General features: G+C 40.4%; 1 pseudogene and 1 gene segment (V, D, J or C); both read left to right on the forward strand.

Moving 5' to 3' along the window:
* The first annotated feature begins 1,926 nt into the window (after positions 1-1,926).
* On the forward strand, positions 1,927-5,194 carry LOC110121699 (T cell receptor alpha variable 19-like). The segment is given in 3 exon segments: positions 1,927-2,733; positions 3,011-3,418; positions 4,931-5,194. Coding segments are annotated over 2 exon segments (453 nt in total).
* Positions 5,195-17,060: 11,866 nt separating this feature from the next.
* Positions 17,061-24,408, forward strand: LOC110125466 (uncharacterized; annotated as a pseudogene).
* The last annotated feature ends 964 nt before the right edge of the window (positions 24,409-25,372 follow it).

Below are 25,372 nucleotides of genomic sequence, written 5' to 3' on the forward strand. Positions count from 1 at the left end.
GTTTTTCCTGTAGTCATGTATGGATCTGAGAGTTGGACCAAAAAAGAAAGCTGAGCACCAAAGAATTGATGCTTTTGAACTATGGTGTTCAAAAGAGAACCCCTTGGCTCTTGAGAGCCCCTTGAACTGCAAGGAGATCAAACCAGTCAGTCCTAAAAGAAATCAGTTCTGAATATTCACTGGAAGGACTGATGTTGAAGTTGAAGCTCCAATACTTTGGCCACCTGATGCGAAGAGCCGACTCATTAGAAAAGACCCTGATGCTGGGAAAGATTGAAGGCAGGAGGAGAAAGGGACGACAGAAGATGAGATGGTTGGATGGCATCACCAACTCAGTGGACATGGGTTTGAGCAAGCTCCGGGAGCTGGTGTTGGACAGGGAAGCCTGGCCTGCTGCTGTCCATGGGGTCACAAAGAGTTGGACATGACTGAGCTACTGAACTGAACTGAGGTCAGATATGACTGTGGTGTAATCTTTAAGATCACCACCAGAGGGCGGGGCTTCCTTCAAATGCGATTACTCTGTAGCCGCCAAGACAGATGACTGCCGCTGTGCAGAAAGGGGCTCCCATTTTCTGAGTGAGGAGCTTCTGTAACATCCAGCTGAAGACTAACTTTGATAGATTTGCTGTTTCTAGGGAACAAGGACTGTTGCCAGAATGTTTTCTGCCACTCACTCAGTTCTGGTCATCTTCTTAATACTTGGTAAGTAGCATTTTATCCTAAAATGATTTCTCATTTTCCTATGATAACAGGTAAGTTTTATTTTTCTTCTCTGGCTGAAAACTCTCCTCCTGTACATTTCTACTAAAACAAAGTGATTCTCTTGTAGGAGGGACCAATGGTGACTCAGTGAACCAGACAGAAGGCCCAGTGAGTGTCTTAGAGGGGGCTCTCATGACCCTGAACTGCACTTACCAGGCCACGTATACAACTGTCCTATCTTTTCTGGTACATCCAGCATCTCAACAAAGCTCCTCAACTCCTCCTGAAGGGCTTAACAGCAGACAAGAAGGTAGAGCATGAAGGTTTTCAGGCCACTCTTGTTAAGAGGGACAGCTCCTTCCACCTGCAGAAACAGGCAGTGCAAGCATCAGACTCGGCTGTGTACTACTGTGCTCTGAGTGACACAGTGATAGAGCGCTGCAGGGGGAGCTGAGCGCAAACCCAAGGGGAGCAGGAGGCTGACGTCAGGAAGAGGTATATTCTCTCCTTGATCAGAGTTTAGTGTACATTAGAGTTTTTCAGGGAAAACCAATCAAGCTCAGGTCTAATCCTAGAAACTCAGAGGGTTGGGAATTGCTCTACAGGGATAATAGGGTGGATGTCAGTCTAAAGAAGACCCAAGCTCCAATCCCCAGAAGCACCCCTGTTCATCCAGAAAGATTCCTCTCTTCTCTAGGCTGACTTTCAAAAAAAAAAAATCTATTTTTCTCATAATGTAAGATAGATATTAGATGTCACAAAATTAGTAGTTCATTTAGAGAAAAGAAATAGATGATTAAAAGCTGCATCACCTGAATCATAATCATAAACCAACACAGAGGTACCAGGCAAATCACATAGCAGTCTGTGTGTGGCTGAGACCTAACACTATTGAGGTGCTGTTTGCAGTGAAAGCCTTTGAACGGAGCTGCTGCAGCCGTGGGATGAAAAAGCGTTTGTGACTTTTGAGTGGCCATGTTTCTTTTATTACTTATTTGTTTGTTTTATTTTTGGTCCGGCTGGGTCTTTGTTACTGACCTTGGGCTCTCTCCAGTTGCAGCGGGTGGAGGTTGCTCGTCATTGCGGTGCACGGGCTTCTCACCGCGGCGGCTCCTCTTGGTGCGGAGCGCGGGCTCCCGCTGCACGGGCTTCAGTAGCGGCGGCGCACGGGTCAGCAGCGGCGGCACGCAGCCGCTAGGGCTGCATTTCTGATGTAAGGAAATAAGGATGCTTGGTCTGGTGAGCTTGTACTCATTTTGGCTATAGGGTGGATATTTAAAAGCAAGATTATTTTAGCACACATTATTGATTCCTGTTAGACACATACAGCTGGACAAATTTTGTGCACCAGGAAGCTTGCTGTGATTGCATTAAACAGACAAGGAACTTTATCCAGTGTAAACTTCCATAGAAACCCATGCCTTGGAGTGTAGGAAGAAAAGTTATGACGATTGAGAGTAAACAGTTTTATCTTCCTGTATGAAAGAAAAAGTTGCGAGCTTATTTCACTGCAGATTTGGGCTGCAAATCCCTACCCCTCAAAAAGAGCTGTACAAAAATGGATGCCTATTTGTTCTCAGAGGTCACTATAATCATAATAAATTGTTTATGTCACATAACATATGTCTATCCTAGATGCATTGACTGAATATGCATGCAGCCCTGATGTGACTGTTGTTAATTTAATTACAGCATGGCAACCGACTCCAATATTCTTGCCTGGAGAATCCCATGGACAGAGGAGCCTGGTGGGCTACAGTCCATGGAGTCACAAAGAGTCAGCTATGACCAAGTGACTTTCCAGTCTAAATAGGCAGCTGACAATCACCAACCACTTCAACAAGCCATGACATGACGCAGGCAAACTGATATAGCCAGTTACATCTCCTGTTCTGATGCAGAAGCGTCTCACAGTTCAGTCACCATGTGTGTGCCCTCAGGCACGGCTCAGGCATCTACTCAGAGGAAGAACTTCCCACATGGGGCTCCCTGGCCTGCTCAGAGCTGTCATAGCCTCTGTCTGCCTTGGTAAGGCTGGTAAGGATGACCGCCAGCAGACTCAGCTCTGCTCAGCTCCCGTGTGTAGAGTTAGGGCAGGTGATTACTGTCTGTTGGGGTTTAGAAGAGTTGGTTAACTGGCAGAGGGATTAGAACTCTTAATCCTCTGTTTGTTCCTTGAAGTCCTCTGAGTTCCACCAGGAGAATCAGCCTCTTCCTCTCTGTCTCTCTCTCTCTCCATATGTGTGTATATATATATATATATATATATATTTTTTTAATTTTTTTTTCTTCTTCTTCTCTCTAGGATCCATCATGGCCCAGAAAGTAACTCAAAACCAGTCAGAAATTCCTGTGCTGGAGAAGAAGGATGTAAAATTGAACTGTGCATATGAAGCTGATAGTTATTCTTATTATTTATTCTGGTACAAGCAACCACCAAGTGGGGAAATGATTTTCCTTATTCATCAGGAGTCTTACAATGAGCTGAATACAACAAAAGGCCAGTATTTTTTGAACTTCCAGAAAGCAACGAGTTCCATCAGCCTCACCATCACAGACTTACAGCTCGAGGACTCAGCGGTGTATTTCTGTGCTCTGAGAGACCACAGTGATGCCGGTGCCTGAGGGAGCCCCACAGAAACCTCAGATGTCAACGTGTGGAGTCCCCCAGCTATGAACACCTTCGTGAGATTCTCAGTAAGGACAGGAACAGGTAGGGGGGTTAGAAGTGAAAACCTCACTGTAAGGAAAATGCTATCTCTTTGGCTCAGAGAGTTTATCTCAAAGTGTCATTCATCAAAAATACCTTCATCTTCAATTCTTTATCTTGCATCATTTGCCAAATTTAAAAAAAAAGAACTTTTAAATGGTGGTTTTATTGAAGCATGAAATTTGGCTTTAAAAAATTCAATAGTATTTAACTAAATCTGCATCTGAGTTGTTAGAGATTTAAGTTCACTGCACAAATATTTATGCATTGCTAAGTCTGGCCATCATTGTGGATCTGAAATATCTCTGAAAGGACACTTCTTGGACCCTCCCTGTGCCCTGCCTCACCTGTGCCGTGAATGACTTGGAATGATGTGCATAGAGTAACTGTTACCACAAATCTTCACCCCAAGAAGAAACAAAACCCTACAGTTAGCTCAGAACTAACCTCAACACCTGGTCACATTCTCTATATGTGATTACAGAGTTATGTATGTTTAAGGTAGAAAATAGAATATGCAAAGAAGGAATGCTAAAAACAAAATAACTCACCAATTTTACTAGTCACAAAAAACTCTATTAGAGATTCATACCTTATAGGATATTTCTATTCTGAGTTTTTACCTGACAGTATATTGTGAAATAATTATTTCACAACAATATTTACAGGCCAACATCACACATTCTAATGGTGATATTCCAATGTGTGATTTTATCATACTTTTGGGCTAATTCCATTTTACTAGATTTTTAGATTGTTTTACTGGCTGTAGTAAACAACACTGGAATAAGCACAAAAGTATTTGGTGTTTTTCTTGATGACTCCTAGGAGTTTAATAGGAGTTTACCATTAAATCTTTCTGATGTGGCTCCCTGCTCATTTCTGTGACCCTGGAGTATAGAGCATTTTCACTCTGCAATTACTAAACAGTCATATTTTCCTTGTTTCACAAAATTCTTTTATAGGAAGGCTTTGCTTTATACTTTAGTCCCAGTTAACTCCAGATGGCTTCAATTTTGGATGATTCCACACCACATATATGCAGAGTAGCTGTCATATAACATCTAAAAGAGTTATGTCTCTGCACTATTCTTAGTGACTTTAGGTGGGAATTAACCTAGTGGGTTTGCTTTCATCTGGAATTCTAAAAAGGAAGATACTACTCTTCCTTGTGTAAGGATTTTCTATCCCTATTGTACAAATAACAGGATCCCAATAAAGAGCAGCTTTCCAGAAAAGAAAGTATAAGTGTGTGTGTGCATGACACGCAAGTGTGTGAAGGAGAGAGAGAGAGAGAGAGAGAGAGAGACAATAGACTTACATAGCCAAGTCATCAAGTAATTAGTTAAAAGAGTTAAATTTGTAAAAGACATTGGAAAGAAGGAAGTAAAGTCACCTAGAGACCAACTTTTAATGAAGAAAATAGATGTAAGCAGTTTCAAGGAATAAATCAAACATGTGAAAGAAGAAAAATGTATCCTAGAATTGACTCTTTGCAATCCCATTTTTTTGCAGGCTCCTCTGTCCATGGGATTTCCCAGGCAAGAATGCTGGAGTGGGTTGCCATTTTCTTCTCCAGGGCATCTTCCCAACCCAGGGATTGAACTCGCATCTCCTGCATTGGCAGACAGATTCTTTACCACAGTAAAGTGAGAGAAGTTGTCATTGCAACCTAATGTGAGCCTCAAAATCCTCCAGACTCCAGGGGAATATTTCAATCCTTTGAATCTCCTCTAACTTGAGGAAGATTGAAAAAAAACACACACTACCACAGCTTCACTTTTTTCTCTTTTGTTTTTAATATTTTAAAAATTTCTTTGGCTGTGCCAGCTCTTAGTTGCAGCACATGGGATCTAATTCTCTGTCTGGGGTCAAACCCAGGTCCCTAGCATTGGGAGTTCAGCGTCTTGGCCACTGCACCATCTGTGAAGTCCCTATTTATTCTAACTCTTTAGTGAATTATCAGTTTCCTCATGTATCCTTATTGTGCAGAATAGGCTAAGGAAAGTGAAAAAGTGGGCTTTATATCTGTTTTGCAAGTGTCTTCAACCATGTATTGTGGTCTCTCTCCATGAGTTCTCATGTACTGCAGGCTGTCTTCAAAGCCCAAGACAAAAGGGATGTTGCAATTAATATGCTTTTATGTATCGACATCTATATCTATAATTATGTATTGTATTTTTCAGTAGCTCAGTCATGTCCGACTCTTTGTGACCCAATGGACTGCAGAACACCAGGCTTCCCTGTCCTTCACTATCTCTCAGAGCTTGCTCAAACTCATGTCCATTGAGTCAGTGATGCCATCCAACTATCATCCTCTGTCATCCCCTTCTCCTCCTTCAATCTTTCCCAGCATCAGGGTCTTTTCCAATGAGTCGGTTCTTCGCATCAGGTGGCCAAAGGATTGGAGCTTCAGCTTCAGCATCAATCCTTCCAATGAATATTCAGGACTGATTTCCTTTAGGATTGACTGGTTTGATCTCCTTGCAGTCCAAGGGACTCTCAAGAGTCTTCTCCAACACCACAGTTCAAAAGCATCAATTCTTCAGCACTCAGCCTTCTTTATGGTCCAACTCTCACATCCACACATGACTACTGGAAAAATCATAGCTTTGACTATATGGACCTTTGTTGGCAAAGTAATGTCTCTGTTATGACTATAACTCTGAGCTCCGTAGGGTCAGGAAATGTGAATGCATTGTACATTACACAATACATAGCACATAGTGGTTGTATATTAAATATTGGTTGACTGAAGAAGAAGAATTAATTCATAAAATCAACAGATATAGAGCTTCTACCCTTTGGATGCTGTTAGGTAATTGTGGATCTATTTTTTCTTGTAGTTCATTTCTCATCACCATAAGAATACTTCTGTTTATATGTGTCATAAGTTCCCTTTCTGTTTGAACAGATTTTCTTCATATGGTACTATTTTCAGGCTTGCAATTAAATTAAATGGTCTCCCTTCTGTTGGCATAGACAGAGCCATCTTAATCACCTGAGTGAGTCTATAGTAAGGTATATCGACTTGTTCTCTTGTGAACTTGGAAGTCCCTCTTATCAGTGATTCTTCTAGGTTTCAGCCAATGTTAACGTACCCCTGTATTATCTCTTTCTTGCTTTCATTTCTAGACTTTTTAATCTTTGAATTTTAGCCTCAAATATTTACTTGCTGTGGCTAAAGATATGAATCCTTTTAAGCTAAGGATGGTAGTGGGCAAGGAGGGAGCAGTGGTCCAGACTGAAAGAAAGTCATAGTTACCTTAGTTCTCTTTGAGTCCCAGTACTTTTCCTTTCCATCCTAATTTCTAAGGTTCAAAGGAAATGACCTTTGTATAACAGGTAGTCTCCATACACTAGATTTTGCCCATGAGTACAACTGGATGGTGTCAAACTATCTGTTTCTATTTATCTTTACCATTGCCATGACTTGTGCTGCTTCTTTGTATATTTTTGCTTTCAAATCTAAAGACCTAGTTTAGGGATAAATACTCCTACCATTGGGAGTCCTAGCCTAAGACAAGAAAAGTGCCTTGTCTGTTTTTCTAGTTTCTGTTTTCAAGGGCTGACTTATTTTGATCAAGAACAATTTTAAGCTCCTGGATTCACAACCCTTAAGAAAATTTTTAGAAAGTGTTATCCTCAATTATAATATTTGTATTTAAAAAATTGGTATTTAAAAGACTCTGCCCCTGGGACAGTAGAAAGAAGAATGACTACATCCTTGGAGAAATGAGCTGTTTGACCTTGGAATGCTGACTGTGAAAAAGGTCAATGGAAGCCTGTAATTTTAGCAAAAAGTAATAACAGAAAGAGGGAATTTTCATTCTTGGGACAATTTGTAAAGAATATTCTCTTCTTCAAGAAACACATGCTCAATTATAGGAAAGAAGTTACAGACAAGGAAGGAGATTCTGTTGTTTAGATCAGTTTGATGACTTAAAGATTGATAGGCATTTTTGTCAGAGAACTTTAAAGTTTAAAGAAATGTGAATGTTAGAAATGTCAGTTATCTTCAATCATAAGACAGATGTAACCATTTTCTGAATCTATACTAGAAAGCATTGCCCTGTAATACATGATAGAGGATTTCAGAGGTGATGAATTGAGAAGGGCTTGGCTTTTTACTACAATTTTAACTTTACTCTTTAGGTAGAGAAATCACACTAAGTATAAAAAGGGAAAGCCACAGGCTCAAAGAACGAATTTTTTTTCACTCCCCTATGAGAAGTCTTCAATCCACACTTTGGTCATGTTGCTTTGAACTAGTTACTTGATAACAGCAAATAGGTAAAGCCTGAAACAAAGATGATGACACAGCCCTTTAAATATATTAAAAATATATATACATTATAAAAGTTAGCTCAAAATGGATCATGGACTTAAATGTAAAATATAAAACTATGCAACTCTAAAAAAAATAAGAGAAAAACTTCAGGCTTGCAGCTAAGTAAATCTTAGATTTGACACTGAAAGCATGATACACTCACACACACATGCACACACCAAACTGAATCAAAATTAAAAACCTTTCCTCTCTAAAAGACCCTACTAAAATATGAAATGATAAGTTACAGAACTGGAGGTGAAAGTGAAAGTTGCTCAGTCTTGTCCGACTCTTTGTGACCCCATGGACTATACAGTCCATGGAATTCTCCAGGCCAGAATACTGGAGTGGGTAGCCTTTCCCTTCTCCAGTGGATCTTCCCAACCCAGGGATCGAACCCACCTAGGTCTCCTGCATTGCAGGTGGATTCTTTACCAACTGAGCTATGAGGGAAGAAAACGAGCATCGGATTCGAACAGGTGTTTCACCAAAGAGGGGATATACAGATTGCAAATTAGCACCTGAAAAGATGTTCAACAATATTAGCCATCAGAGAAATGCAAATTAAAGCCACAATGAAATATCACTACACAAATCTCAGTGGGGCTAAAATAAAAAATAGTGATAACACTAAATTCTGGCAAACGTGGGAAAAACTCAATCACTCACAAATTGCTGATGAAGATATAAAATGATACGGGCATTCTGGAAAATAGCTTGGCAGTTTCTCATAAAACTAAACATGCAATCACACATTTGGACACTTATTCTAAATAAATAAAAGATTTTATTCACATAAAAACTTGTACCTGAATATTCATAACAGCTTTATTCACAGCAGCCGAAATATGGAAACAACTGTGTCCCTCAGTGGGTTACTGGTTAAGCAAACTGTGAAACATCTACACCATGGAATACTCTTCAGAAATAAAAAAGACCAACAAGTTGGATACATACAGTAACTTAGATAGATCTCATGATTTTACTACTTATGCTAAGTGAAAAAAATCTCATTGGCTACTTCTATATAATTCCATTTCTAGGACATTGTTGTTGTTTAGTCGATAAGTCAGTCCTGACTCTGCAATCCCATGGACTCCCACCAGGCTCCTCTCTCCATGAGATTTCCCAGACAAGAATACTGGAGTCAGTTGCCATTTCCTTCTCCAGAGGCTCTTCCTGACCCAAGGACTAAACCTGCATTTCCTGCAGGCAGATTCTTTTACCATTGAGCCACCAGGGAAGCCCCTCTATGACATTACTAAACAACAAAATTGTATGGATGAAGAACAGATGAGTGATTGTCTGGGGTTAATGATTAGGGAAGGGGGTCAGTGTGGCTACAAAGGTGTGCATGGCCTAGGGAAACCTTGTTATGATGAAGCAGTTGTGCATCTTGGATTGTGGTGATGAACCTATACATGTGATATACATGAATACATGAATCTGTACATGTGTAAAACTGAATAGAGCTACACACACACACACACACACGCACACACACACACACATCTGCATGCAAAACTGAGGAAATCTAAAAACTGAAACCTGTAGATTTTACTAATGTTAATTTCCTGATTTAGATACCATGGAGGAGACTGGGTAAAGAGTACACAGAGCCTCCTTGTACATTTTTGGAAACTTCCATGAGTCTATAGTGATTTAAAATTAAAAGTATTTTAAAAATGACATGCAATTTTCATAAAGTTCGCAACTGTAAATCGTCTCTTGAGCTTCGTTACACATCACTCATCCAGCTCCCGGATTCATTTAGTGTCTGTTCTACAAAGAGTGCCTGCATTTATCTTGCAGTTATCTTTCCCATCTTCTTTCTGAGATACACATTCAGAAACAAAGAAAAGCTGCCTTCTAAATATGATTGTAAGAGAGCTTGCTAAGTCTGGGTAAAATGAATTATATCAAAGGATGCTAAAATTGATACGTTAGTTCAATGACTTTTAAATCACTGAGAAATTACCAAATTTTCAAATAAAAAGTCCAAGAACAACAAACTCCAAACACTGTTAGTGTAAGAACTTCTGTGCTGCTTATTCTTTCTTGTCACTGAGTGGGTAAAGGATAAAGTGACATCAAAACAGTGCAGCTGAGAGCTGATGCTCTTTTTCTGCATTGAAGCTAATGGGGTTGGGGCAGAGTGTGCTGTTCAGACAAGTCTTAAGAGAGCTCCTATAAACGGTGGTCAACTCCACAACATAGACACATGTTCAATGACAAAATCCAATGGGGTGTCATAGAACCAAGCAAATTAAGCAAGGCTAGTTTTGCTATACTTATCTTCTGCTACCCACTCTGCCCTGTGACTTTCTGACCTGTCTGATGTCTATATTGGAGAGCTCTTCTTTCCCTCTGCCATGATCGCCCGTTCTGTCCTCCCAAGATCTATCAAGTTCTTGACCCTGAGTTTTAGTTATGCTTGGTCCCTGAAGCCAGCATAAAATTATTTGAAGAAATGGATTTCTTAACTTATATTCCCAATTCTCTGTCAAAGAGGTTTCCAGACAGATGCACAACTATTCCACCCCTCTGCTTCTCTCAGCACTCTGGTCTTTTTGAGGTCTCCCCTGCTGAGACTCCTGTGTACCGTAGAAGGGAAACACAGTCCATTACACCAATGCTGCTGCTACTAAGCTCCCTTCAGTCGTGTCGACTCTGTGCAACCCCATGGACTGTAGCCTGCCAAGCTCCTCTGTCCATGGGATTCTCCAGGCAAGAGTACTGGAGTGGATGGCCATGTCCTCCTCCAGGGCATCTTCCCTACCCAGGGATTGAACCCATGTCTCTTACATCTCTTGCACTGGCAGATGGGTTCTTTACCAGTAGTGCCAGTTAAGAAGCCCCATTACACTGATGCTTGGGCTCATCTCCTATAACCCTTGGTAGCAGTTTAGCTTTAAAGTACATTCAAGGAACAAAGACATGATTAAAATTGCAGGCAGAGAAGACTTTTCTGATTACTGCTTTAGACCTCCTGTGTACTGTGCCCATCAACATAAAAGATGTCCTTCCCTCAATATTTGTCTTTGTAGGTGGCATAGTTGTCCAGTGAGATGTTTGTGTTTGTGACCACCAGGGGGCAGTGATTCCATTCCTTTCATTTTCCCAGTGTCTTAAAAGTCAAAAGCATGAAGCTACTAGAGGATTTGCTCGTGATTGGCTGAGCCCAGCAGAAAGGCTCTCTTGTGCATTAGAGAAGAACTAAGACACAGGAGCAGCTCCTCAGGGGAGAAGATTTGGAATCATTAAAATTGCATCAAGAGTGAGGTGGCAGGATGGAGAACATGCTGGAATGTGCATTCATAGTCTTGTGGCTTCAGCTTGGATGTAAGTTGCCGGTTAAGAGGTGAGAACTTATGGGCACATTTTTCCAAAGACGGGGAGGAGAGAGAGAGGAGTCTAGACACTGCTCATCCCAGGCTTTGTGTTGGGATTTTAAGCACTGCTGAACTGAAAGCTTTGCGTTGTTTCTGACTTTGTTCTCCTGAACAGGGCTGCGTGGAGAAGACCGAGTGGAGCAGAGTCCTCAGACCCTGAGAACCCGGGAGGGGGGCAGTCTCAGTCTCAACTGCAGCCACACCGTCAGCGGTTTCAGAGGGCTACAGTGGTATAGACAAGACCCCGGGAAGGGCCCTGAACTCCTCTTCCTTCTTTACTCAGTTGGGGATGAAAAGCAGAAAGAAAGACTGAGAGCCACCTTGTTAAAGAAGGGAAGTTCTCTGCACATCGAAGCCCCCAAACCTGAAGACTCAGCCACTTACCTCTGCGCTGTGCAGACACAGTGCTCCCCAGGCACCTGCAGACTGTACCCAAACCCTGAGGCTGCGGCTCTAGAATAAGGGCTGTCTTTGCTGTTTTCCTGCCTCCTGAGCACCCAGAGCCTCTTCCCAAGTGGTCCTATGGAGAACGAACTCTTGTGACGCAGCCAGACAGCAGAGATTACTGGGCATTCTGTCCAGGATCCTAGACAGTCCCCCCCCGTGTGTCCATGGATCAGGCTGCTCTTTTAAACAGCCCAGAGCTTCGCCCGTGTAGATTCAAAAGGGATAGTGGTGGTATGGAGTCTTGGTTTCCAGTCTTGGGCCCCTTGAAAAGATGCCACAGGAATGTACCTTCTTCCCTGAAATAAATTTTTTGGCATTCTCTTATAATAATCTGGCCACACATCTGTAAGAGAATCTTTCCCATTTTAATATACTCTTGAAGGTCATATCTCCACCAGCCCTATTACTACATTTCTCTTCTCCTTAATAATCAAATTAGTTGACTGTCTAGACTTACTGTCCCCTCCTTGAACCTGACTTCTGTGAGCATTACTCCGTGAGAAGCTCTCACTTAAACCAGTGGCTTTGGTGGTGATAAAGCCAATGATTATTTCTCAACCTCATCTCATCTGAGATTCTCACTTTTTCATCCTTTTTAAAAATAAAATTTCTTTTTTTAAATCAAAATAATACTCTCATTTATTTACAAAATCAAATAGCACTCTCTTTTTCTTCCCACTCTTCCACATAGTCTATTTTTGCCTCCCCAGAGCAACCACTTTTTATTCTCAGGTGATGACACTGACATTTATCTCAATATTCAAAATGCTTCTTGGCTTTCTCTTCTCTCTTTCTCTGTAACTGAGGTACAACACATATAATAAAGTGTACAAAATGGAAGCTTAGAGCTCCATGAAATTTTACACTTGTTAATATCTACATGCATAGTGTATATTATCTCTGGCTTTTCTTCACTCAATAATATCTTTGCAATTCACTGGTGTCACTTTGTGTATGTCTTGTTTTTTCTTTTTTTAATTGATGTGTAGAGTTGCTCTATATGAATATCTAACAATTTAATTATCCATCCTCCCAGAAGTAGATATTTGGGTTGTTTGGATTGATTACAGTTTTGTGCTATTGTGAAAAAAGCTGTGTGTGAGGGAAAAAAAACCAGATTTTTTTCCTTCTTGTGTAGGGAAAAACCCAGTTCTGCCCTATTATGTCCTTCTTTCCTATGAGTCTCCTTTACTACTCACACAAAACATTTCTGGTCAACAAATGTGTTTTTTCCCATACTAAGCAATTCTCTGCAATCCCACCTGAGTATCCTATCATTCTAGTCAGTTCTGACACTTTCTACCTGAAAAAGGCATGCCAGTCACAAGCCCAAGTGATCAACTGTGCTTCTGAACAAAAGACTGTAGATAGAAGATTCCCAAAACAAGATAAAACAAAACAAAATCCTCGGGCTCAATTAATTCTCTAGAGTGACTCACAGAACTAGGAGAAATATTTCACTTATTTTTACCTGTTTATTATAAAAGGCTATGATAAAGGATACAGATGAATATCCAGATGGAAGAGACCTGTAGGGTCAGGTTTGTGAGAGGAACTGTAGAGCTTCCATGTCCTCTCCAGGGACCACTCGCCTAGCACCTCTGTGTGTTCACTGACGGAAAGCTCTTCAGTAGGTCTGGGGTCTGGGCAGTGGTCCTACGAGATGACTCCCCAGCCCACTTGTTGTTCTGCATTTTCATTTTAACTGCACCCCACAAATGATATAGCAAGTCCTACTTAACTGGCTAAGATCACCTATAAAATGTTGAATAGAATTCTTCTTATTCCCAAACTCAGAGGTAAAGCATTCAATATTTCACTGTGACTATTAATTATAGTGTTTTTGATAAATATTCTTTATTTATTTAAATTGATTTTTAAATGTGAAACCAACTTTAATTTCTAGAGTTAAGTGCCCTTAGGAATGTTGTTTTGTCCTTTTTACATAATGAAACATTGATTTGCTATTATTTTATTGAGCACTTCCCCCCATTTTCCTGAATGATACTAGTATTCAACTTTTTCTTTTCTATGTTAATGTCAGATTTTGGTATCAAGATTGTAATGGTTCATTAGGTAACTTGCAATTTATGGCTTCTTTTCTACCTGTAGAAGAATTTGTGTAGGGTTTTTAATGATTTAGAAACAATTTTCAGAAAGTTCACTATAGTGAGGCCATGTAAGCATAGCCTTATGGGAGAAACTTAATAATCCTGAAATTATGGATTCAGTTAGTTTAACAGATAAAGGGTTCTTTATATATTTAGTTTTCTCTTATGATGGTTGACAAATTGTGTTTTTTTCTGTCCATGTTTTATTATTTGCTACCTTTACTTTCTTTTATTTTAACTTGCTACTTTTTCCAGTTCTTTGAGTTGCAACTTTGCCTATTAATTCTCAACATTTCTTTTTTCCTGACAAATATAATTTAAATTCATAAATTTGTCTCTAATTACAAATATTCCTTGACTTACAATGGTGTTATGTGCCAAAAAACTTATCATAAGCTGATAATATCTTTAGTCAAAAGTTCATTTAATACACCTGAACTCTGAACATCATAGCTCATCCTAGCCTACCTTAAACATGTTCAGAACACTTATATTAGCCAACAGTTGGGCACAATTATCTAATACAAAGCCTATCTTATAATTTGATGCTGACTACCACATACAATTTATTTGGCACTGTACTGAAAGTGAAAAACTGAGTGGTTGTCTAGGTTCAGAAGGGTTGTGTGTTGGTTGTTTACCTTTGCAATCGAGTAACTGACTGGGAGCTGCAACTCACTGCTGATGTTCAGCATTAAAAGACAGCATCATACTAGCCCATGAACAAAATTCAAAATTAGAAGTGCAGTTTCTACTGAATCCATATTATTTTTGTACCATCGTAAAGTTGGAAAACAATAAGTCAGGGACTTTCTGTACTGCTTTTGCTGCATCTTACATGTTTTGATATGTCATATATTCATTATTATTCAACTAAAATATTTCCATTTGAAGTGGGACCTAAGAATGGCCAAATCCTGCCCTGCTCACCACAGGGAAGATTCCTGAAGATGCTGTATATATTAGCTTAAGACAAACAGAAAGTGAAGAAGGACTTTTAGCTGATCCCTGGACCTAATTACCTCCAGGACCTAATATCACTGGTCCTCTGATTACCTCTAGGAAAGGTAAGTTTGAGGTTCTTGCCTAAGTAGAGTTTCCTACTTCCTTCTGAATCCAGAATAGCAAGCTCAGAATTCCTACAAGGATGAGGTGGAAAGATAGGACACACCTCAAATTGGCCAAGAGTTGATTTACTTTTCAGGCATCTGGGCTGAAATAGAAAGAAGAGGCAGCCCATCCCAGGGCACTAAATTAGCCCTCTATAGAAATGCATTTATCACAGGTAGGCAAAGACTTCAAAATGCAGGAGCTGTAAGCAGAAGAAGTGGGCTCTGGGTCCTGTGTTTAAGTTAGACTGAGAGCTGACCTCCCGGGCTTCTCCAGTGGCTCAAATGGCACAGAGTCCACCTGCAGTGCAGGAGACGCGGGCTCAACCCCTGGGCCAAGAGGATCCCCTGGAGAGGGGATTGGCTGCTCACTCTAGTATGCTTGCTTGCAGAATTCCATGGACAGAGGAACCTGGCAGGATACCAGCCATGGGATCACAAAGAGTTGGACATGAATGAGCGACTAGCATTTTCACTTTTTTTTCAATCTCCTACTCATAAATGGACTCTGAATGACAGAATCAGCCCTCCTCACTCCTCCTTTGTGGGTAGAAGAAGAGGGGGTTTACAAAGAAGGAAAGAAGAAGTGGAAGCTTCCTGATTCAAGGAGAGAGACACAGGTATTCTTATCCATACCTCCTGGTTTTGTTCAGTTTTGATCTTTTGGGTTTTTAGCTTTATAGTCTGCCCAATGTCTTCAGTGGAATAGATCCGAGAATTATCATGAGATTCTTGTTTCTACCTGCTGTCTTTTTGTCATTCTCATCTTCAACATCAGAGTCTTTATTATCATTTATTGAACCACTACCGTATGCCAGGTCCATTGCTCAGCACTTTAGATACTCCTTCTGTAATCTAAAACCCACAAAGTAATATTAATCTATCCTCAGGTAAGGAAACTGAGCCTTAAACATGTTTAAAGATGAAGGGATTTCTGAGATAAATGCTGCAGGCAACATAAAATGAGAATTAAAAAATAAAAACTCCAGAGTTAAACAGTTCAAAATTTTTTCTGCTAAACAGCAGAAAGTAACATAACACTGTAAATCAGCTATACTCCAACAAGAATTAATCTAAAATGTAAATAACCAGTTTGAATAAGTCCAAAAAATCTTTGCAAGTCAGAAATAAGTCTACTTACTCTTTTGACAACTGTATAGTATATTATAATACAGATCTATCATAACATATTGAATATTTGTATTGAAGGATATTTAAATATCCTTGCTGCATACAATATGAAATTTTATAATGTATTTATAAGGCTATTTCTTAAAAAATTCTCAGACAAGTGGAATATCTGGCCAATGATATGAAAATAGCACCTATGAATCTTATTTAGTTTATACTTCAGTTATAGGATGTGAAAGTGCCCATTTCCTGATATATCACAAACATTGAATGTGAATATTATGATTCTTAACTCTTTTTGCAACCTGATGGCTGAGAAATGATAGAAAGGGATTTTCAAGAAAGTGTGAATTAAAGAAAACAATTCTTAAGAACTGAAGTGGCAAGAGGAGGGAGCAGTTACAGGAATGTGAAGAGGTTCAGCTGCAGCTGTGCAGTAAAACTTATGATTTCTTCTTTTCTAACATAAGCATTTATGCTTACATTTCTCTCTAGGTACCTGTGTGTATGAGTTACTCAGTATTGTCTGAGTCTTTGCCACCCCATGGACTGTAGCCCACCAGGCTCCTCTGTCCATGGAATTTTCCAGGCAAGGATACTGGAGTGGGTTGTCATTCCCTTCTCCAGGGGATCTTCCCCATCCAGGGATCGAACTTGGGTCTCCTGCATTGCAGGCAGATTCTTCACTGTTTGAGCCATCAGAGAAGCCCCTCTAGGTGCATACTTAGCCACATTCTGCAAATCTGATGTGTTAAAAATTGTTTTCCCTAGGAGGAGGGAAAGAGGAGGGAAAGAGATAAGCATTTCTCTGGCAACGCTGGGCTTAGCCCTGAGATGATGGTGTTTCCATGGCAACCTCACACTCCTGGCAGATGGGCTTCTGGCAGGTCCTCCTCTGTGCCTCTGTGACTTGCTCTGATTGGCTGAGCTGACTCTGTGTTTCCTGTAGAAAGTTTTGAACACAAGAGGCAGCAAAGCAGGTCTTTTATCCTGCGAGTCCTTGAACATTTTACAGACACAAGAATTCAGTTCTCCAGTGAGTCTAAATGACAGAAGGAATGGACAAATTCCTGAGCCTGCTCATCCTTTGGTTACAACTAAACTGTGAGTTAGAGGGATTTGGAAATGGGCAAAGAATGGGTGACTCCCAGATATTCCTCCCCAGGGAAGACAGAAAGTCAGGGAGTTGTACCTGCATGGTTTCTGGGAGTTCCTGTGGAGAGCGAAAAAGTAAACTTAAGTTAGTTTCCAAGAATAATCAGCCGCTAACCAGCCTGTCTCTGTTTTCTCTTTCTGAACAGGGGTGAGCAGTAAGCAGGACGTGAGTCAGAGTCCTGAAGCTCTGAGCGTGAGAGAGGGAGACAGCGTGGATCTCAACTGCAGTTACACCGACAGCGCTCTGTACTTCCTGCAGTGGTTTAGGCAGGATCCCGGGAAAGGGCTCACATCCCTACTGTCAATTCAGGCGAATCAGAAAGAGCAAACAAGTGGAAGAATTACAGTCTCGTTGGATAAACCATCAAGACACAGTGCTTTACACATTGCGACTTCTCAGCACAGTGACTCGACCACCTACCTCTGTGCTGTGAGCCACAGTGCGCAGAGGGAACCTGTTCCCAGGACTCAAACTGCAGATGGGGCTCCAACCACGTCCTGGCTTGGTGCTGAGGAAACTTCTTCCATTAAGGGGTTTTCTGTATTGACTTTCCTTCCAGAAAGAGGCAATTAGCAAGGGTAGGATGATTTGAGAGAATAGCATTGAAACATGTACATTACCACAGGTAAAATAGATGACCAGTGCAAGTTCCATGCATGAAGCAGGACACCAAAGCCCACGCTCTGGGACAACCCGGAGGGATAGGGTGGCAGGGGAGGTGGGAGGGGTGCTCAGGATGGTGGGGACACAGGTATACCTGTGGCCGATTCATGCTGATGTATGGCAAAAACCATCACAATATTGTAAAGTAATTATCCTCCAATCAAAATAAATTAATTTAAAAAATCTGATAAAATGATCTAAAATTTGTGAATTCTTTGATCATTAGATTTTCATCAACTTCAATTTAAATAATAGTTTTACAATCTAAATGGGAAAATAATTTGAAAAAGAACAGATACATGTGTATGTATAACGGAATCACTTTGATGTATACCTGAAAATAACACAACATTGTTAACCAGCTCTTCTCTAATATAAAATAAAAAATCAAAAAATAGTAGTTTTGTTGAGATTAAGCAACATTTCACACAGTTCACTCTTTTAAATGAACACCTAAGTGTGCATCTAGTGTATTCACTACATGGCACAATCACTACCTCTATCTAGATTTGAAACCTTGTCATCACCCAGAAAGGAAACCACGCGCCCATGACACAGTCACTCCCCGCACTCCCCATGCACACATCCTTGGGAGCCACCCACCTGCTTTCTGACCACAGGTTTGCTTATTCTATGCATTTCATGCAAATGGAATCTTACAATACATGGCATTTTGGCATTGTTTACTTTACTTAGCATAATACTTTGGAAGTTCATTCAACTCAGGACCAACTGCTAATGTTAGTTAGTTAGTGAAAGGCTCTCAGTCGAGTCCAACTCTTTGTGACCCCATGGACTATACAGCCCATGGAATTTTCCAGGCCAGAATACTGGAGTGGGTAGCCTTTCCCTTCTCCAGGGCATCTTTCCAACCCAGGGATCAAACCCATCGTCTCCCACATTGCAGGTGGATTCTTAACCTGCTGAACCACAAAGGAAGCCACAAGGGAAGCCCAGGAATACTGGGGAGCCTATTCCTTCTCCAGTGGATCTTCCCTACCCAGGAATCAAACCGGGGTCTCCTGCATTGCAGGCAGATTCTTTACCAACTGAGCTATGAGGGAAGCCCAGGACCAACTGGAGAAAGGCAAATGTTCATCCTTAGCCAATCACATAGGATGCCATACTGCTAATTAGCCTGCTGACATTGTCCCTGTTCTTCCCACGCCCCTCCACCTGTCTGTTTTGTTAGAACTTTGTCAGTTTTACTGATCCTCTTAAAGAACCAACTCTTTGTTTCATTGATTTTCTCTATTGTTTATCTCTTTTAAATTTCATTGATTTCTCCTTTTATCTTTATTATTTTCTTATGCTTGTTTTGGATTAATTTATCTTTTCCTTGTCCAGGTTCTTCAGATAGAAGCTTAGATAATCTGAGATTTTATTCTTTTTTAATATTTGCATGTAGTGCTAAAATTTCACTCTCAATACTTCTTTGGCTGTGTCCCCCCAATTTTGGTATGCTGTATTTTCATTTTTATTCAACTCATGGGAAATTCAATGATTTCCCTTGAGACATTCTCTATGGCCCATAAATTAAGAAGTGTGTTGTTTGGTTGCCAAATGTTTGGGAATTTTCCTGTATCTTTCTGTTATTTATTTATACTATTATTTCATTGTGGTTGGAGAACATACTCTTTATATTTCAGTTCTTTTACATTAGATTTGTTGAGTTTTTTTAGGTCCCAAGATTTGGACTTACCTGGTATATATTCCATGGACCCTTGACAAGAAGTATATTCTCCTCTGGTTGGGTGGAGTGTTGTATAGCTGAGAATTAAATCCTACTGGTTAATGGTGTTATTGAGTTCTTCTATATATCTGCTGATTTTCTGGCAAGTTATTCTACCAGTTGTTGAGAGAGGAATACTGAAGTATTTAACTATATTTCTAGATTTGTCTCTTTTCTTTTTAGTTCTAATTTTTGTTCCACTTATTTTTCAGCTCTGTTAGTTGGTACATATACATTTAGGATTACTATGTCTTCTCACTAAATTGTCCTCTTCATCAATAGATAATGTTTCTCTGTCTCTCGTAATCTTCTTTGTTCAAGAATCTGTCTACTTTATCTGATGTTAATATAGCCATTATACTTTCCTTTGATTAATGTTTGCATAATACATCTTTTCCCATCCTTTTACTTTCAAGATGACTATGTCTTATTTGAAATTAATTTCTTTCAGACAGTTATAGTTGGGTCGTGTTTCTTAATCCACTTTTTGTCTGAACTGTTTTATCACTGGTGTGTTCAGATCAACTTCTGTGTCTTAGTTTTTGTGTGTAGATCACTTGTTTTTAATGTCTTGATATTTTAGGGCTTAGCCTTCCATTTTATTTGATTTTTTGTTTGTGCTTTTTTTTGTCCCCTATGTTTTTCCTTCTAACCTCCTGTGAGTTATTCAACATTTTCTAGGATTACACTTCAATTTATCTGCAGTGTTTTGTGTGTGTGTGTGTGTGTGTGTGTGTGTGTGTTAGTTGCTCAGTTGTGTCTGACTCTTTGTGATCTCATGGACTGTAGCCTACCATGGAATTCTCTTGGAGAAGGAATTCACAGGGCCAGGACTCCATCTCAGGCCTATCTGTGCTGATCATGCTCAGCTGCCTCTCCAGTGGACTCTGAACTCTCTGCTTAGTGCCTGTGGGAATGACAATGGAAGGATAAGACCCCCTCCGGACAGGGGAATCTTGAAGATCACATCCAGGTTACTCATTGCCTAAGAGGAAACATACCGTAATCACCCCTGTCTCCGGACAGGTCATAAACTTTTTCCGTATCTATCAGGATGTAATCACAGGCTTATCGATTATTAACTGGTTGGAACGTGACCACAAGCTTATTGATTATTAACTGTTTGGAATGTAACTGCGGGCTTATTGATTATTGACTGTTTGAACACATAACACGTGAATGATGGGGTTATTGTAGTTGTATTTACCCTTCCTTTGTTTATGTAAGTCTCAAGGGAATTGGGGTGGTGGGTTTGGACACGTACACATGGGGTATAAAAGATTTTCACAAATGCTGGTCGGGGTCCTTGGCTAAGAGGAGACTCTGCCTTGGGCCCACTGGTGTAATAAACTGCACTCCACTATCTGCATTGTCCTTCTGAGTGAGTTTGTTTCCCGGAATGCGTGGCTATAACACTCTAAACAAGAATACTGGAGTGCATAGCCATTCTCTTCTCCAGGGCATCGTGTTGACCCAGGGACTGAACCCGGGTCTCCTGCATTGTAGGAAGATTCTTTTATGGTCTGAGTCATAAAAGAAGCTCCTATAGCATGTCAGTCAGTTCAGTTCAGTTGCTCAGTCATGTCCGACTCTTTGTGACCCCATGAATCGCAGCACGCCAGGCCTCCCTGTCCATCACCAACTCCCGGAGTTTACTCAAATTCATGTCCATCGAGTCGGTGATGCCATCCAGCCATCTCATCCTCTGTCGTCCCCTTCTCCTCCTGCCCCCAATCCCTCCCAGCATCAGGGTCTTTTCCAATGAGTCAACTCTTAGCATGAGGTGGCCAAAGGATTGGAGTTTCAGCTTCAGCATCAGTCCTTCCAATGAACACCCAGGACTGATCTTCTTTAGGATGGACTGGTTGGATCTCCTTGCAGTCCAAGGGACTCTCAAGAGTCTTCTCCAACACCACAGTTCAAAAGCATCAATTCTTTGGTGCTCAGCTTTCTTCACAGTCCAACTCTCACATCCATACATGACCACTGCAAAAACCATAGCCTTGACCAGATGGACCTCTGTTGGCAAAGTAATGTTTCTGCTTTTTAACATACCTAGATTGGTCATAACTTTCCTTCCAAGGAGTAAGCATCTTTTAATTTCATGGCTGCCTATAGCATTTAGATGTGTCTTATTGTATAGCTGTTTTTATATGGTTGCTCCAGTTATTGCATTTACATAACACAGTCTATTGGTAATATTATTTTACCTATTTGAATGAAGTATATAAATATTGCCTCCCTTTACACTCTATTTATTCTCCCCTATTCATAAAATAATTTTCTTTAGTATTTCCTCCATGTGTGTCTAGAGCCTCATTAGACAGTGTTATAATTTTTCCCAGATATATAATTATATTATATTATTATATATGTTATTATATAACACATTTAATATGCTATAAAATATTTCCACCAAATATAATTTAGGAAATTCAAGAGGAAAAGTCTATTGTATTTATCCATATTTTTGGTTATTGTATTCTTTATTCCTTCTTGTTGTTTCAAGACTCCTTCCTTTATAATTTTATTTCTGTTTATAGAGCTTCCTTTAGACATTATTTTAGGATAGGTCTTCTGGTGACCACTTTTCTTAGTTTTCCTTCAACTAAGAATGTCTCAATTTCACCTTTATTAGTGAAGGCTTCTGGATTAATGGCTCTTCTCTTTCTGCAGTTGAAATATATTGGATTATTTCCTTCTGGCTCATAGTTAAATCTGGAAACTAAAAAAATTGTAACATTGTGATTTTATGTTTCATTCTAAAAATTATTTTGTATCCAACACTTAAAAGTTGAAGGATAGCTGATTGACAATGTTATGCTAATTTCTTCTGTAGAGCAAAGTGACTCAGTTATACATATATAGACTTTCTTTTTTATTTTCTTTTCCATTATTGTTTACCCCTGGATATTGAATATAGCTCCCTGTGCTATACAGTAACACAGGGAATTTTTAACTCACAATTCTGTTTTTTTAAAAAGCCAAATAGTTCAAGGCTGACAACATATAAATCCTCTTCTGTACATAATCATAATGCTTTGAAATTCAACCACAGAAGGGCAGTAAAAAGGTGGGGCATGTTAGTGAAAACAGTGAACTTCTCCGTAGTTCTCTATTTGGCCTCTGGAGGGCACTGCTGCCTAATTGGAAATTGCTTTTCTGTAAAAGATCAGAAGAACCTCACAAAAACCCTATGGTTTAAAGAGATATTCTGACCATTTTTTACACAGTGAGATGTAAAGCATCTCAGACACCAGAGACAGGCATTTTGTTAAGACAGCTTCTCTTCCTAACAACCTCCCTACCATCTCCATCAGAAGAAATATATATCCTTTGTCATTCTTAACTTCAGAGAAACCTGGGTTCAAGTCAGCCAGTCTTCAAACTTATTTGTGGGGAACCTGTTAGAAAGGAGCTCACTGCCTCTTCACTGCTCCACTATGACCTTGGTGTTCACCTTGATGCTTGAGATGCTCCTGTTTCTGAGTGAGTATTGCTCCATTTCACTCCTTTGCCCACACGTGGAATATTGCTCCATGTTGAATAGGGACTTTTTGTTTTAGCTGAGTTCACTGATTCAGCACTGATGTTTCAGCAGGAGCTGGAGCCCAGTCAGTGACCCAGCCTGATGACCACATCACTGTCTCTGAAGGAGCCCGTCTGGAGCTGAAGTGCAACTACTCATCTTCTGTTTCACCATACCTCTTCTGGTCCGTGCAGTTCCCGGACCAAGGACTCCAGCTTCTCCTGAAGTACGTGTCTGGAGACAATCTTGTTTCAGGCATCAAAGGTTTTGAGGCTGAACTTAGGAAGAATGAGAAGTCCTTCCACCTGAGGAAAATACCAGCTCATTGGAAAGACTCGGCCAAGTACTTCTGTGCTCTGAGTGACACAGTGCCTGGGGCTGCAGGAGGAGCTGAACACAAACCTCCTGGACACTGTAGCTCAGTCTTTGTTATATTAGGAGGTTGGCATGTTCTGTGAAGGCAAACAGTACAGACAATACAGAATCCTGGAAGTGTTTGGTTCCCATGGGCATCTTAGATTTTTCTTTTCTTCATTTTTTCTTGTCTTTTCTATTCTTTTTTCTTTATCATTTTGCAAAGGAAAGACTCCTGTTTTCTGAAATTTGGCATTTTTGTCCTCTAGAATCAGAATTCTAGGGAAAATGAGGCCATAGAATTTTCAACAAGCTGGAGAAAGCTACTTACTCCCGTGTCATTTGGAATAGTGATGGGCTGAGATATAATAGCTTGAGGTTGGCCATGTGAGTTGATATAACACAAGTCAGAGAATTTGCTTTACAATATTAATCTCATCTCTCAAGCAAACAAAAAACCCAGGACAATGCCTTATTTCTAACTGCATTATCTCCAGACTTTTTTGCTAGTATCCTAAGAAGCTTCTTTCCTTAAAGGATTTCAACTCTTTGACTAAAGCATTTGAGACTGGTGGAGCTAATTACTGTTGGCACTTAAGGATATATCTGGGTGACCTTTCCAAACACAATATAGTGTGAAGCAAAAAAAGTTCTCCTTTATTCATCAGTCTCCAATAATAGGCTTCCCAGGTGGTGCAGTGGTAAAGAATCTGCCTGCCAATGCAGGAGACACAAGGGCATCCTCCCTAATGAGGCGGAAGATGAGGAGTGCAGTGAAGAGGTGGTTAAGTCATCCATATGGGGCAGTTCTTCTGGGTCTGTGTTTATCTTTGGCCAGATATCTCTCTCCTTTTCCCACATCAGACCTGTTTTAGGACACTCCTGAAAGATGCATGTGCATCTTTTTGCCAAGATGGATTCCAGCACAGAGCTTTGTGGGATGCTTGGCATCATCTGTTATGAGGTGCTGCCACCTCCTTTTTGAGCTCCGAGGAGTCTTTCTGTGCCTGCACAGTTTTCCTTGACCTCTTGACCTCAGAAGTGGTCACTTTTTACTCTAGTAGAGCTCAGCTCCTGCCGTTAATTGTCTTGGTTACTGAGGCTAATTAGCATGACAGGTTAATGAATCTGAGAGACAGAGGTGTGGGGGCAAGGAGTTTATTCGGAAAGCTGGCTGACCAAGAAGATGGCAGACTAATGTCTCAAAATAACCATCTTGTCTGGGTCTGGATGCCAGGTTCTTTTACAGAACAGGGAGGGGGGAGGTGAGGAAACAAATTAAAAAGGCAAAATTAATCTTGTAAACATCTCCTAGAATGGCAAGCCTCAGGCAGGGGATGTATTAATTTCTTCTTTCCTACCATCCACAGGTGGACAGGTCATGAACAAAAGCCCTTTAGCAGTCAGGCAGAGGGGCTGATTCTCTGAGGCAGTCCATTATGTATGATTATAATAACAAAAGCAATGAAAAGCAAGTCAAAGGAACAGTTCCAACAGGTAGAATTGGTTCTTCCCTCAGTATTTGGAGTGTGTAGGGAAAACAAAGCTTGGATTTTACTCTGCTTGACAAATACCAGCTGTCTAGCCCAGGGGCCCATCTACCTCCTACCTCCGAAATTCCTTCTGAGTTTTCATGTGCTCAGTCACTCAGTCGAGTCTTAACTCTTTGCCATCCCATGGACTATAGCCCACCAGGCTCCCCTGGCCATAGGATTTTCCAAGCAAGAATACTGGAGCTGATTGCCATTTTCTTCTCCAGGGGAACTTCTGGACCCAGAGATTGAACCCCCATCTGTTTCGTCCTGTGCATTGGCAAGAGTATTCTTTACCACTCCATCCCCCAGAAAACTCTTTCAAATGGGGCTTTGTAATAATAGAGGAGAATAATTTTGTGTGAAGAAAAGCTAAATCATTATTGGCATATAAGAAGCATGCTTTTTGATGAATATTCCTTTCAATTAATAGCTCTGTCTTATTCCCTGATTCAAGCACTAGATGTTTAT

This window comes from Odocoileus virginianus, unplaced genomic scaffold, assembly GCF_023699985.2.
Source record: "Odocoileus virginianus isolate 20LAN1187 ecotype Illinois unplaced genomic scaffold, Ovbor_1.2 Unplaced_Scaffold_27, whole genome shotgun sequence".
In the NCBI taxonomy this organism is placed as follows: domain Eukaryota; kingdom Metazoa; phylum Chordata; class Mammalia; order Artiodactyla; family Cervidae; genus Odocoileus; species Odocoileus virginianus.